We start from the raw sequence: 16,681 nt of genomic DNA on the forward strand, positions 1-16,681 counted from the left end.
TGCCCAAAAACAAATACATTGCCGCCGCCGCGTGCACTTATAGTAAGCGCGACGGCGTTAATTCGACGGGGCGACTTCGCATCGTGAACTTTGGAAGCTGGTAATATTTTATTTTTCAAGGGCTGTCGCCTAATGTGACAGCCCCTGAACCAATCAAATGCCATTACGCCTGCGCCGCCGCCGCAAAGCAAAATATAATTTTCACTAGCGGCGACGGTGACACTGTGTCGTCATTAGAGATATGCAAACTTTTCTGTGCTCACTTTAGTTACTGTAAAATAATGCGCAATGTAACATTTTTGGGGGAAGATCCACAGAACTCCTTTAGTGAGCGACTTAATGAGGCGTTGACTTAAGTTAATGTGTCGTTAAGTGCTAACGGGATCTTTAAAGCTCAATAAAGCAGTGTTAAGGCCTGAATTAATGCTAAGATGGCCTGCCATCAGCTTTAACGGAGGTTAGTGTTATTGATATGCAAATGAGGTGTGGACCACCTCAATGCATATCCACAGTAGGCCATTAAAGTTAAGGTGGGCCTTAACACATTTTTTTAGGTCATGGTTTTAACTGGTGTTATGTGCTTCTAGCACCTAACGCCGGGTTACTGAAAATGTTTTGGCCTCGTCCAGAGTACAGAAGCGGGCCACTTTGGCTTCCTACATTGCCCTAGCAATATCATAAGCCAAAGTGCATACCCTGGACTAGGCCAAAACATTTACCCAAAACCTATGTATTAACCCATTGGCTACCATAGTGACTATGAAGACATACATAATGCATGCCCTCATGGCCATTATGGCTTCCCAGGGGTTAATTCATTATTTTTGGGGGAGGGTGCATTCCAGGTATATTTTGCATGGCAACCTTGAAGTAGCGCGAGGTAGCGTTACTGTCAGTTAGGGTCGCGGTGTCTTATTTCAAAGTCAGCCATATGCAAATAAACGGCCTAGCAGACTATGTTTTTGCATATATTTGACTTTGTGGAACTCGGGAAAATCAGGGAAGCTAACGTCCGTTACCTAATTAGGTATTAACAGAGCTTTGTGTATCTACCCATTGGTTTGGTGAAAAAGTTTGCTTTGACACAAACGTTTGCAACATGTTTGCTTAATACTAAATATCATTTGCCATTGCGCGTTTGATGAAATTCGATTGCACTTTAAAAAAAAAACAATTTTAACAGTCGCGGAGCTGCCATTTAAAAAAAGCAAAATAAAAAATCTTTTTACAATTTGGGTCGTTTCACTAGAACCTTTGGCGCCAAAATTTAGATCGAAATTTCTTTGTTTTTTTCCGCCAACCTTTGGGAAACAGTGTTAAAGGGATTCTCGGTAGGTTCACACATCCCTAGTTTTCATATGTAACAGAACAATTCCTTACCTTCTTTTTCACAGCCAAGAAGCTCCATACGAAGGGTTGGCCTATTGTAGTATTTTGTTGGATATACTCTAATATATCTGGCTGTGATTGGAGGGTCAAATTCATTTTCTTTTATATTGGTGGCATCAATATTACCATCAAAGAGCTGTAGAGAGTAACATTTGTATGTTCATTTATTTTTATTTTTTAAATTCTTTATTATTCCCGACATTCATGGTTACATTGAACATATAACATCATCCATTTCATAGTCTTCTCGTGGTCTAGGAATATTTTTTTGAGCTTATACAACTCCCATATATCAGAAGATTATACTTAATACTTAAAACTTACAATTAACATAAAGCCAGAAGGCTCATCACTCTCAGGAGGGTCCCAGATGTTCTTATCGCTTTATATCAGTCTAGAAGGATGTGATAGTTCATACCTTTACATAAGATAACACTCCATTTATTAGTGGCCCTTGAAAAGTTCAGCTTGAGAAGCCCCCTTCCTGGAATTTTCTACAGTTGATTCCCCTAAAGTTACCCTCTTAACTTCCTATTGTTGTGCTACATGTAATCTGTGTGCCCATACAGTATCTCCTCTAATTTTGTTTTAGAAGATAGTCCTCCTTGATGCTGGTCCTCAGTAGTAGGTGCAATGTGCAATATGTGAAGATAAAATAGGAGTTTCAGTTTATATTCTTATCTCGGGTGACAACTGAATTTATTCTGTTCTAACTGGGGAAAAGAATTTATAATCATCTCCCATTTTCAGTCAAATTTGTCAAACTGGTTGTCCCCTACTTGTTCGGTAGATATTCTGTCTATCGTGATCAGTTTGACCAAGAGGGATTTTATATGTTCTATGTTAAGTGCTTGTGTATCCAACCACTTGATCATAATGGCTTTTCTGGCTACTAAGAGAATCATCTCTGTTGGGAGAATCGCTCCCCTATTTTGGTTGATATTAATTATCCAAGGTTCAGTACTGGCAAATATCATGGGAAGGGGGTGTCTTACCCAGCTAATTTTTGTAATTTCTTTAGTATATTGTAGGACCTGTGTCCAGAATTCGTTAATATTTTAGCATGTGCTTAAGGTTAGCTTTAGGGAGGTTGCATTTTGGGCATTTTGTTGTGTCTGCTTCTACATTTGTTTTACCTGATGAAGGGTATATATGCCCTATGCATTATCTTGAATTGCATTTCTCTCCAGTTTTCTGATATAATTATTTTGCAAGTTCTGACATACCCAATTTTTAGATCTTCCATCGTCTGAACTTCTTGGAAGTCTTGCTGCCATGAATCTAGATTGTTTTTGTTATCTTTCTCCATGTTTTGGTCCCTAATTAATTTCTAAATTTCAGCTAACGAATATCTGGTATCTGTGTCTTGACTGAAGTACGTGTCTATTGCATTGTTTTCTAGTGTATGCTTTTTGTAGTCTTGGAGTTTTCTTCCATAGTTTAGTAGTTGGATATATTGGAATACCTGGTTTTCTGGTATATTATATGTTAAGGTTTGTTCCCTGAATGTCATAAACTCTTTCTTTTCCTTATTTATAATATCTCCTAGGTTTCTTATTCCTTTTTTTCCCAGCTGCTAAAGTGGCTCTGTTCCTTTCCCGGTGGGAAATCTGATTTACCTGTACAGGTTGGAATCTGGAGATTATGTAGGACAATTTAAACCTTTTCCTAATTATTCACCACGCAACTATTGTATCTCTTATTAGTACATTGGATGTGATCTCTTGGGGCATTTTATTCCAGTTTGTGTGTAGTAGTTCTGCCAGTGTGCATTTACCTGCAAAATGTATTTCTAATTCTGGGGAGGAATAATAGTCTTTTCCTTGGGTCCAATCTCCCACATGTCTTAGTATGCAGGCTAGGTTATAGTCTCGTATATTGGATATGTTAATTCCTCCTCTTTCTTTGGGCATCTGTAGTTTTATTAGCACTATTCTTGTTTTTTTTCCTTGACAAAGGAATTTGCTCATCCCCTTATTTAGTTGATTAATATCGCTGTGTTTGATTAACAGTGGGAGTGATGGGAGGGGATATAGTAACCTTGAGAATGATATCATTTTTATGACACATGCCCTACCAAAAAATGACAGTGGAAATGTCATCCAGGATCTCATCTCTTCCAGGAATTTTTAAAGCTATTGGCTTAATGTTATTTTTATACAGTTTCGTGAGATCTGCTTCTACGTATATTCTTAGGTATTTAATGCATAGACCTCTTAAAGGTAAAATACATTGTTCCAGCAAGCATTTTGCACAGCAGAAGAGTTAGCTTAGTGGTAAGGTCACCATTTTTCAAATAGGATAACAAGAAAGAAAAAAGTGAGAAGCGCAGACAATGGGGGTTGTGATTAAACTAGAATTCTTTATTAAATAAACTAGTCCTAGGAAAACCCCTCTAGGACAACAATGTGAAATCAATACATAAATAGTAATTTAAAAGTAGTGCTGATGGAATGGATAAGCGGTACCAGTTTGTCAGTCTCCAGGGGATTGAAAACGGGAATTACCCGATAGACAGTCTTGGTCCTTTGGATGGTGCACTGCCCGGGCAGGTAATGGTGAAGAGGGGTACCCCAGGGTTGAGACAGTGTTGGAATAGCTCACCCTTTAAATACTGCAGATCCTTGGCGGTCCTGCTGTCCCTCAATTCACGGAAACCGCTCCGGTACACACAGCATGGATGTGCTGTTACTCGCGATACCACGCAGCCCTCCGGGTGTCCGGGTCTGATGTCACTTCCGGCTGTGGAGGAAGTTTGCTGTCCCACAAAAATAGTTAAAGGGCGGAGATGAAGAACAGGAAGAATGTGGCTTATACCTGTAGTAGGATCTGTGGGAAACTGCTATTTCTATCCTACTACAGGTATAAGCCACATTCTTCCTGTTCTTCATCTCCGCCCTTTAACTATTTTTGTGGGACAGCAAACTTCCTCCACAGCCGGAAGTGACATCAGACCCGGACACCCGGAGGGCTGCGTGGTATCGCGAGTAACAGCACATCCATGCTGTGTGTACCGGAGCGGTTTCCGTGAATTGAGGGACAGCAGGACCGCCAAGGATCTGCAGTATTTAAAGGGTGAGCTATTCCAACACTGTCTCAACCCTGGGGTACCCCTCTTCACCATTACCTGCCCGGGCAGTGCACCATCCAAAGGACCAAGACTGTCTATCGGGTAATTCCCGTTTTCAATCCCCTGGAGACTGACAAACTGGTACCGCTTATCCATTCCATCAGCACTACTTTTAAATTACTATTTATGTATTGATTTCACATTGTTGTCCTAGAGGGGTTTTCCTAGGACTAGTTTATTTAATAAAGAATTCTAGTTTAATCACAACCCCCATTGTCTGCGCTTCTCACTTTTTTCTTTCTTGTTGTTACGCCCACACTAGGGACTGGGGGTTCCCTATTATCAGAAGCTGCACTCACCATTGGGTTGTGATTACTTCAATTCCATTTAAATTTTAATGTAACATCAACAAACACTCATTTGCACCGGACTGGTTCATGTCACATGCCCTTTTTTGGTTTTGTTTTTGTATTTGTGATTTTTTATTTTTTATTTTTGCTCCAGTGCCCATATTCAAATACCAACCCATTCGGCGCTTTTATACTTTTTTTTTTTTTTTTTTGTTTATTTCTTGTTGAATTCAAATAGGATAGCTCATATTCAGATCTGGTTGTATTTGCTTAGGAACTTAGACCAGTAATCATCTGAACCTCAGGCACTGAAATGATATTGTAAACTTGCGATTGGGTGTGCAAAAAAACGAAATTTCTAGGTTTTGTGAGGCCTACTCAACTTAACTCACAGCTATAGAAGCAAATTTAAATATGCGTCTCTTAGTGTCATTAGTTTTGTGCATTGACCAAATCTGATAAAATGTTATAGGAGGTGTTAGGGAAGTTACATAAATCCGTATTAAAGTTTATACCTTGGGTATTTAACATTTGATCAGTCTGCCAAATCCCTATCTAATGATCTGTCACACATAGTCAAAATGTATTCAAAAGTTTGATGTGTATGTCCATGGACTTTCTCAGAGCTTGAGACAAACCCACTTCTGCCCATGAGACTAAACAGAACAGTAACTTTTAAACATAAAGTACAACATGCGCTCAGTGTGTTTACCTTTTGCAATGCGGTGCTATTTCCTCTGAAAGCTGTCCATTTTCTCTTGTCTTTGCTGTATGCAACAAAGAACTCTTTAACGTAAAACGGCTTGAAATACTTACTGGCTCCCTGTGTTTTAATTCCAGATATTAAAACTGGCTTTTGCATATCCACCTGAAACAACATTAATCACTTTTTAAAGACACAAATATGAAAGGAAACAAGATTAGTTTGAAAGAAATTTTAACATCGTTTTGCACATAGATATTAGCTCAGAGTTAGAACCAAACCTATCAGCTTTAGCGTTTATAACTTAAGCATATTTTTAATCAGCATTTCCCTACAATTTTAATGGAAACTTAAAAGTCCATGCTAGCACAGAGGCCAGTAGAAACAAATAATCACTCTTACTCATCTTTTGGATTAAGACAAACACATACAACACAAAGTATTACAGTACTTTACACTTCAATTATCACTATAACCAGGTTACTTGCCACCTGATTGCACTGCATACATTTTGGATACATTCCGGCAGAGCCTGAATACAGCACATACTGTTATCAACACCGTGATATTGTTTCATGGGAAGAACAAGTCTTTCATAAATGGGAAAATCTATCAACAAATGCCATTGAGAAACCGTGAGCTACTTTGTGCTTCTTATGCTACAGACACCAAACTAAAAAGGACAATGCTTCTGTGACCAGAAGTTAATGTCCTTTAATTTCCAAGACCTTTTTTGCACTGCCATATTGTCTGCTAAAGTCCTTATCCTGCCATGGAAGATCACCAGATGCTTCCAAGATGATGAAAGAACAGCAATGCGGTGGCTTTGAGTACCCCAGAACACTGGTTAGGAAAGCAAATTCTTTCCCTATAAGGCTTCGGGCATGGTCAGTGCTTAGGCGCTGACCCGTGCTGAGACGCGTTGCTGCTCGGCACTGAGCCCCTGCAGCCGCAATGCGAGCATGGGCTTGCGCATGCTTCCGCACGCCTGCGGAAGCGTGTGTCTTAAGAAATCTTTAGTTTCTTCGCTTGCCGGAGCGCAGGACCGGTCACGTGAGTGGTTTGCCCAATGAGGGCGAACCAGCTTCGTGATGTCACTGGCCCACCCCCAGACACGCCCACGGATGGCGCACGCTCTAAGGCCAGGGAAAGCACCCGCTTTCCCTCAGCCTCAGCGCGCCTCCGCACGGCTTCAGTCTCTATGGACAAAGCTTAAGGCTCTTCACTGCACACATTGCAGTCTTGTAATTTCCTACCTCTCATTCTCCACCTTCTGTCTTTCCCCTGATTTGCCTTAGGCTCAACCTGATACAGTATATTGGGGGTTATTCATAAAGTGTGATAGTGCCATAGGAGAACTTCTGCATAAAAACTCCTGTTGACTTGAATGGGAATTTATGTGCAGTACTGCCCTCATTGGACTAAAGCACTTTAATGGATAACCCTTAATGTGAGAATGGATATACAGATGGGCTACGATTCAAGTTCACCCTGTGCGGCACTTGGAGCGGGTGGACCACGGCCCAATTGCAGCAGTGATCGTGACCAAGTGCAGCACAGGGTGCATTTCCCATAAGGATTAACACAGCGGGGGTCCCTGCTTCTGAATGGGACTCACGCGGCATGAATGCAGTCTGGAAGAGCTGCGCATAGGTAATTAAGGGGTAAACCCCTTCCGCTATCCCCGGGAGGTCTAACCACCCATCCTGGGGCAACTACAGCCTTCACCCACCCCATCTACCACCAACAAACCGGGTACTGGTGTTTAACCCCTTCATTACATTAGCGGTTTGTCACTAAGGTTATGAAGATCTACTTTTATTTATTTTTTCTTTTTAGTACAAAGGATTTGAATCATGGGGTCGCCAGAGCTGAACCACATTACTTTCAGGCCTAGAGACTTCCTGCTTCCTGAGGTACAGGCCCTAGTATGAGATGTCGGTATCTCCTGCAAGTTTAAATATCCCGGTCACGTGACGAGGGACATTTAAATTTGCAGGAGATACTGGCACACAATATGGAGGCCTCTACCTCAGGAAGCAGGGGGGCCCCGGACCTGAAATTAAGGTGTTTCAGCTCTGGAGACCCCATGCTTCAATCCTATGTACTAAAAATAAAAACAGTGTGGTCCATCTCTCTGCTTTTCCCTGTACAGCTCTTACAAGCATAAGCTCAGTGCAGGGAGATGCAGAGAGAGGGACTGCTTCTCTCTGCACAGCTCTACCAGACTAGTGCAGCCCGGTATGGTATCTAATAGGGCGGCACTTCCTCGTAAATATGCCTTATATCATCTCATCTCTTACACAATAGTCAAGACTTGTGGCGATTGTGCCTAAAGAGTTTATTCCATCCTTTCTCTACCAGTACATGTAACCAGTTAAGAACATTTGGGACATCAACTTACTGTGATCATAGGGCAAGATGGAAATTATTTCATGTAATCTTTACCAGTGTTTTAGTACAGTCAAGAACAGCCTGGACATTAACCCCCACTTTAACTTTGTAATCCTGGAAGGGCATTTATTTTTGTGTATTAGTCCAGTGAAGCTTAAGGAGGCAATTCCCTTAACATTGTTTTTCTATTTTTTCTCTCTGTATTATCATCATTCTCCAGTCCTGATGGCAGGGATTCTAGAGAACATTGCATACCCAGTGTAACAGGGTACTTATCCCTGTTCAAAAATGTGCCTCTAATCCAGCAGTGTGGTGGTTAACTGCTGGTAGACAATTAACCAACACCACCTGTCTGATTACACCACCTGGCTGATTACAGGTGTCAGAAAAGCCTGCCTCTGAGATAGGAAAGGAAGATTCTTCTTGAGCTCACACGTGAGCTGAACCAGGAAACAGATAGAGCAGAGGTTCATGACTCTCACAGGCGAGACTGACCGAGGGAACACAGAGATGTCTGGAGCTTGCAAGATACAACCCAGCTGACAAATAAGACTTCTAAACCTGGATGCTGATATACCCGGAGAAAAGGCAGCAACCCAGCAAACAGATAAGACTTTCTTTTCCAATGACTGTTAGCTATATCTGAATAGATATATATGACTTGGGCTGATGAATAGCTTGGGTAGCTACCCAGTTAAAGAGGGCTGGAATATAAGTATACATATACGCCAAAGTATAGCAGGTTTTGTTTGGCTCACTATTTTTCATATGTTTGCTGTGTTTAAAGCAAAAGGTACGATAAAGCCTTGTTTTGCTTTCACCTTCAAACAGTCTCCATTGCGTACCTCTGCACATGTCCTCTTACACCCAGATAAGGAAGAGTATGGAATAGTAGTCAAAAATAGATTTTGGAAAGCACAATTACTAGCAACGGTGTACAAAATAAAGGAAGATGGTATTGATGCAAATATTTGCACCTGGATTGAAAATGGGTTAAATGATAGTCAGCAAAGAGTTGGCATAAATGAAACCATTTTAGATTGGGCAAAAGTTGTAAGGGGAGTGGAGATTCAATCCTGGGACCACTGCTTTTTAACTTGTTTATTAATGACCTTGAGGAAGGCGAAAAGAGCAAAGGTAATAAACGTACTGTATGTACAGTAAGTTAGTAATATCAGAGCAAGATGTATCATTTCTCTACATAAGGCCTTGGATACACTGGAAGCATGGGAAGGTACATTAAATGTTAGATTAGGTTTAATACAGATACATGTAAAGTTATGCATTTGGGAAGCAATAGTTAGCATACTACCTGCAAATTAAATGGGCATAATTAGTTCAATCCTTGATAGGCTAGGATTTAGGAGTGCTTGTAGAAACCAGGTTTACCAATAAGGCTCAACATCAAGTAGTAGCTGTAGATCACAGAAGAGATGGCAGAATCATGCTGCCACTGCATAAATCCGTAGTAAGACCACATCTTAAATATGGAGTACAGTTTCAGGACCACTTCATGAAAAAGTACATTATGGAACTGGAAAAAGTGCAGATAAATCCCAACAAATTAATAAGTGAAATATCTTTTTTTATGAGTAAAGACCATCCAAATGAGGATTGTTTACATTAGAAAAGAGGCATTTAGGAGAGGGTAGGATTACTATTGATAAATATATTCCAAATCAATAAATGGAACTTTTAATGGAACTTTTTAGCCCAAGGATGGTAGAAATTACACAGGGTCATCCCTTGACATTGGAGGAAAGGAGATTTCACAAGCAGCATAGGAAAGGGTTCTTACATGAAGGGCAGTTAAAATGTGAAATTGACTATCTATGGAGACTGTGATGGCAGGTAAAGTAGATACCTTTAAGAAAATACACCTTTTTAGAAAGGAAAGGTGTACAGTACAGGGATATGCCAAATAAGTTAAACACAGGAAGGTTGTTGATACAAGGAGATTTTCCCCCCTCATGAGGGGTCACGGGAGGCCAGAACTCTTTCATGGGATGAAACACCAGACAGGATGCAGAGATCAAATAAACAGAATTTATTCTGGCCAAAGCCAGCAAACACAAAATCACTTAACAGAGCTCAAATGGCTTCCTGATGCAGCTTCCACTATTGTGGGTAATAGGGATTGTCCAGACCACTCTGGTGCAATTCATGGTTAAGCACTTTCAAATTTCCCGGTCAAAAGTCCCGCTCTCCGCTCCATCAGCAACCCACAGTTCCAGGCACAAAAGCAATTTCAAATCTCCCACTCGGATCAGCTCCCAGCCTCGTTTTCAGGTGTCTCTGGTACAGCCTTGGAGCACACCGCTTAGTCTGTCTATATGCCAGATCGTCTTTTTCTTTCATAGTTTCCCCGTCTCCATAGGAAAGCATGGAGAATGGGCCCACGACCAATCACAGCACGGATGATGCACGGGGTCCAATCAGGACACAAGGGCTCACATGCATTTGCCAATCAGGGCTAAAGGCAGGACAGAGGGGAGTTAAAGGGAAGGGAGAGCATTTCAAATTGGTCAATGGGAGCAGTACCTACCCAGCGGAGATCAGACATGGCTTCCCTGGCTGGCAGGATATCCCTTGCTGGGCTGGGCTCGGCACCGGGATATCTGGGGGAGCAGCCAAATGCTCCACTTTTTAGGCGAATGACCTCTTGGCCCAATATCAACCCCTGCTACTCTACCTTTGTTCACGGCATATCTCCTGCCCCATCTCTGCACCAGCATTAGTCTGTTCTCCGGACATGCAGACTGCACAAATAGTTTCCCAGCCCTGCATGTCCAGAGACCCGCCCAGGCTTTATATTGTGCACAATCAAATTTTTACAGTGTAACACAGCATCTTACATATATTTAATGTTTACATATACATTAATATACAGGTTTTTGGCATGATGAACCACAAAAAAGGATAGGCTGGAAGCAGGCTTAACCTTTCTAATGCTGGTCCCCGCACCCCTTTCCATCACACTTTCCCTTCTAAGCTGAGAAATTCTGGTGCGACAGCCCTACTGAGTTGAGCCCCAAGATGGAAGCAAAACTTGGCTCTTGGGAAAGTATGGGGCTTGATCATCCCCCCCACCCCAACCCCCCCTATCCCAAAGTAACTGGTACAGGGTTGAGGGACCATAGTTCAGGGGTGTAGTTGGCCATCTACATATGGTCTGTAAAGCCCTGATATTTTGCCTAGCATAAGGCAACCCTCTAGCCAAGCCAGGTATGAATGCCAGAGGGGCTGACCTTGCGCCGGAAATACCTCTGCTCTGGTGGCGGAACTCGGCCATGATCGGGCCGTCTCTTGGTCTGCATAACAGCAGACAAATCTGCCCAGATTGCAGCCCACCAAAAACATCAAGCTCAAGGCCTGGGAGTACCCCCACATCCTGGATCCCTTGGCCCGCTCCCCAATCGAGGTGCACACAGGCTACTTGCAAGGATCTGGGGGCTCCATTGGCTACTCGCACCTGGATCCTCGCTTCAAGCAGAAGATGGTCCAGCCCAGCTCTCCTGGTCCCAATGATCAACAGGCAAAGGCACAGGTCTCTTGCATCAGGGGGCTCCTGCCGGATTGGAACAACTGTCTGCAGCGGTACCCATCTGTGTTTTGGGGGTCAGAGCTATTGTCAAATGGGCGAACAGGATCACATGGCACTAAGCCGGCCCCACATAGGTGATCTGATGGGGTGCTGGAGAACATGGAACTGAACTGGAGGGAGCTACCCACAGGGCAAGGCAATCCATATATAGGTGGCCAGGCTGATTGTAGCCATAACATCGGTGCTGTAGGCTACACTTGACGTGCCGGGATCGGGCACTGCTAAATGCCAAATCACTGCTCCAGGAGGGTGCATCGGACCTCCATGCTGCTGCAGGCTGGGGAGCTCCACTGGTGGGAACAGGAGTGGTCAGCTGGGGTTTGACCACCATAAAATCCTCTGCCCTCTTGGCAGCCTGTCAGGACAGATCCAGATCCCGGTCAGCGATCCATTTCTTCACCACATGGATGCAGTTCAGCGCAATGCATATACTGTACTGCTCTTTTAGGACTACGTCCACGAGGCCCTTAAAAGGAGCCACCTCACCACAGAGCCTTGGAGGATAGGGTGAGCTCTGAGGGTGACAGAAGTGTCTGTGACTCTTTGCCCTGCGGTCTCGAGGACCAAGACCGACTCAGTCCGAACTATCTTTGAGTAGTTCAGCCCTTAGCCTGCGATCCCACCACTTCTACCAGAAATGTCACGGGAGATCAGAATTATTTCATGGGATCAAGCACCATACAGGATGCAGAGGTCAAATAAAGAGTATTTTGGGGGCAGATGGCCCCCTTGCCCGATCTCCGCCCCCAGCCACTTTCCCTTTGTTCGCTACATCTCTCCTCCTCCTCCAGCAGCAGCAACAGTCAGTTCTCTGGACATGCAAGCTGCACAAAGATTTTACCAGCCCTGCATGTCCAGAGACCCTGGTTAGGCTTTATTTTGTGCACAATCAAATTCTCTGTGTAACACAGCATCTTACATATATTCGATGATTACACGTACATTAATGTACAGGTTTCTAGCCTGGTGAGACACAGAAAAGGATGGCAGGGACAGAGCTTAACCTTTATTATGTTAGGCCCTGGGCCCTTTTCCATCAGCAGGCATAATTGGCAAATGGTTAACTGTTTTTTCTTCTTTGCCCTCCTCTGGATAAATATAACTATAAATATTGGATGAGTATCTCAGCCAATTAATGTTAACAAAGGTTGAACTCAACTGATACGTATTTTTTCAACCTCATATACTATATAACTGTGAAACTATATTCATCACCTGCAGTTTTTAACTGTAGTTATGCAGTAACCACAGTATACAACTATATATTTGAAAGTTATAACATGAAAGATAAGCGTTAACCAATTTTTGAGTTATCAATTGACACACAATAAAATTATTTACGGTAGATCGCTGTGCATATTGTGACATTAGAAAAACATATATTACTGCATTACATTTAGAATGAATCATAGGAAAATCTTTAGCTTATGAGAAGTACTTAAAAAGCATACCTGAATCCATGGTAATGACGTTTTATTCATTTCTGTACTCCAAGCATTGTACGACCCTGCATTGTTTAACCTGGCTAACCTGGGCTCCCAAAAATCTGTAATATATAAAAAAAAAAACTAACAAACAAGTAAATCAACAATCCTATTACAGTAACACGACAAGATAAACATGTCTGTGAGTGGTTTCTCTGGCGTTGCATCTGATTCCCATGCTGCTCGTAAAAGCTGTGTTAAGAGTGAGCATTATCTTATAAGGGTTCCATGTAAAAATGGATTTCAGACAAAAGAAGACATGGTGTGCTCATTTGCATGTAATTTCCCAGAATCCCTTGCTGCAGTGGAAGCACTATATGCTAGGTGATAATGTTGAAAGGCAGGGTTGCAGACCTGCCTAAGACATGTGAATGTGCAACCCTGCTTTTCGCCATTATCACCTAGGATACAGTGCTTCCACTACAGTAAGGGTTTCTGGGAACTGACAAATGAGCACACAGTGTCATCTTTTGCCTCAAGCCCATTTTTACATGGAACCCTTATAAGCTTATGCTCGCTGGAGGTTATATATCATAGTCTAAAACCAGAACAAAAATCAAGAGAATTTTAGCAAAACCAGAACCAAAACCAAAGCCTAACATTTTTGGTGGGGCAAAACCAAAACTTAAAACATCAGACCAGGTGAACATCTCTACTTTTTTATATATATATATATATAAACATTTAGCTAGCTTTTTGTAACCTGATGGGAGGTCTCATTTAAGTGGAAATTTCTCATCTCCATTTTCCCTCTCAAATTGTTGCAGTACTACAAGCAGTTTCTTAACTGGGGATGGAGCAGCAAAGACATGTAGCAGTTGCATTCAGTAGGTTATTGTGCTGTGGAGCTTTTTGCATAGTATTATGTGGAAAGTTACCACCCAAATAAATATTTTAGTCATCTGGCAACATTCAACCCATCGCAGATGATAGCTGCAGCTTTCAGCAGTCTATGCTGCCATTTTTTATTTGAGGGGGTAGGTCGGAGGTTGGGGGATTGACTCTGGGAGGCCCCTGGTTCAAATAATATTAAAGAATAAAAATATGAAAAATGGGGATTTAAGTTTTTTTTTTTTTTTAGAAAGGAAGAAACGTGCTGCTAGCATCTTGAGGTCTGGGAGCCAACAGATGGCTTGAGAGTGAGAAAATGATTTCAGGGAAGATATGAGTGCACTCTGGATGGGTTTCAAAGGATGAGTGCATAGGGATGATGGCATTGGGTTCAAGGTATAATTTAATGAGTTCCTTGAGGTAAACAGGCTAATTAATGGTGAATGTCCAGGAGGGCTACAGTAAGCGGCTGAAGTTGAAGTGCTAAGTTTCTGATTGAAAGTGCAGTATGAATATGTCTAAAAGTTACAAATATGGACTCATATTATTTAATATCCAACTCAAACTCATACTTTAAAGTTCTTTGTTCAGATAGTTCAACTCACCTATATAATGTGATGCTGTGATTTGTTTATCTGAAATCGCTCCTGTCATGAGGCCCATTGGTAACTTGCACTCTGTAAAGATAAGAAGTGAGTTTTATGTATATGAATGCATAGTAATATATGTAAATCTCTGACACTTTCAGCACAAAATGTCACTCTTCTTTTATTCTGTAGATTAGACACACATTTCTTTCATTTATATTACAGACGGGACATACTGTATACAAAATAAAATAAACATACCCCTATTGTATTTGCCAACCAAATAAGTACAGCAAGGCCCTGGGCATACGGTGGGTTCCGTTCTAAGGGCCCGCCGTATAGTGAAAATCGCCGGAAAGCGGAACTGACGAGTTTCAGCTGTGCGCATGCGCAACCCAGCATTTTCCCCCTTGTGCGCATGCGTGACCTCCCTTCTGCGTGCGCAACCTATGTTCTGCGCATGCGCTCCGGCGGCAACAGCCCAATCTGTGCATGCGCGATTTCTGAGGAGATCGGATCGCTGAAAAGCGGGGTCTTGCTGTATACTGTACAAGCTAAGCATGTTGTTGAAATCCAGTTCTAGACCACTCATGGGATGCAAGTGAAGAATTAATATACTGTATGTGCTTGATGGATGTTTAACCTACAATAATTCTGTCTAGCATCGTTTTTCACAATAGGTGAGTAATTTATTGTAAATGCACAGATCAATTTACAGTAGATTAAGTTGGTAATTCTATATAGTCAGAAGGAGCTGTCTCTGAGTGGGTTTACTGGCTATGCAATTCTCTAACCCAGGCTCCGCTGAAAGCTATGTAAGCAGGCAAAAGCTTATAGGGGTTCATGTTAAAAGGGATTTGAAGCAAAAGTTGACACTGTCTGCTCATTTGCATGTCATTTCCCCAAATCCCTACCTGCAGTGGAAGCGTTGTATTCTACGAGATAATGGTGAAAAGCAGGGTTGTTGATCTGTCTGAGACATGTGAAAATGCTCACAAGTGATATTTTTATTTGCTGTTTTGCCTTTTGGAATTTTGGGCTGAAAACAGCTTTAATGGCCACTTTGGATTTATATTTAATAAGCTCCTAAGTATTGTAAACCTGACTCAATTTTATCATGAGATTTCAAAATAGTTCTTGTTTGTTAATTGTGATTACACTGAAGAACTCTGCAAACACACCAGCGAGAAACTGAGACAGGAGCTGATTCATCAACAATATGGAAAGAAACAGATATTGCAATGGCAAATATGCACAATACTCCAAACCCTGCAAATACAAAGTATTGCAAATACTAATCAACTCACCAGAAGAACACACATCCAGTCTGGGAGTTATAAACCTATCTGATTATGAACTGTCAAAACCTGAGATTTCAGTTCACTCTAAGGGACTAACATTCTGTCCCACCACCAAACTGGATCACATCCAATTATAGTCTGACCTAGAAGAATTGTTCAGGCAATTACTACTGAAAGAATATTTCCACAAAAAAGACAGCACCTGAGAATGACGATGTACAACAACAAGATAAACACCTATTTCACACAACCAACTGGACATAACGGCAAACCAGACAGCTACACAGAGAGCTTCAGATTGCACTCTTCCTCTCATCAGCACAGCAGAAAAATAATTATCCCCCCTGGAGAGATCTGCAATAAAAGACCTGCAAAAATAACCACAACATCATGATATTGAACCAGCAGATAAAGGAGGTGAAGAGGTGCTTATAAACACAAATAAATACAAGGTAGGAAGGTAACAGATAACACACAGACAACATCTACTACAAGAAACTGACCCATGATCCAACCCAGGAATTTACAAAGAAACTCGGGAATCTGACCAAATCCTTTACTAATTACCTGAAAACAGAATTGGAGCTACTAATAACCAACAACCCAGGAGTTGGCATCTTTTACATGCTTCCCAAAATCCACAAACCAGGAAACCCTGGCAGACAAATTATAACAGATATGGATACACTCACTGAACAAATACCAGGCTAGTGGAGAATATCCTAAAACCACTAGTCACAAACACCAACAGCATTATAGAAGATAAAACAGATTTTCTCAATAAACTTATCAACACCAAACAACTGCCATCCAACACACTAGTAGTTACCATGGATGTAGTATCCCTTAAGGTCCTTGCCTATACTTTTGGCTTGTCCCAGTTCTGTTCCTGTGTTCCAGTCCTGTTCCTGTGTTCCAGTCCTGTTCCTGTGTTCCAGTCCTGTTCATGGCTCTTCGCTGTCTGCTTC

The 16,681-nt window shown here is 41.9% G+C and overlaps 1 protein-coding gene across 2 annotated transcripts in view; it reads right to left on the reverse strand.

Moving 5' to 3' along the window:
• Positions 1-16,681, reverse strand: part of F5 (coagulation factor V) — a 228,769-nt gene that overhangs the window by 21,628 nt on the left and 190,460 nt on the right. For both annotated transcript variants that reach the window (XM_075589432.1, XM_075589431.1), the window contains exons 20-23: positions 14,431-14,502; positions 12,962-13,056; positions 5,522-5,677; positions 1,381-1,525 (exon numbers count right to left, since the gene is read on the reverse strand). In XM_075589432.1, coding sequence (XP_075445547.1) covers positions 1,381-1,525; positions 5,522-5,677; positions 12,962-13,056; positions 14,431-14,502 — 468 coding nt within the window. The remainder of the gene's footprint in view (positions 1-1,380; positions 1,526-5,521; positions 5,678-12,961; positions 13,057-14,430; positions 14,503-16,681) is intronic.

This window comes from Ascaphus truei, chromosome 3 (genome assembly GCF_040206685.1).
Source record: "Ascaphus truei isolate aAscTru1 chromosome 3, aAscTru1.hap1, whole genome shotgun sequence".
Lineage (NCBI taxonomy): Eukaryota > Metazoa > Chordata > Amphibia > Anura > Ascaphidae > Ascaphus > Ascaphus truei.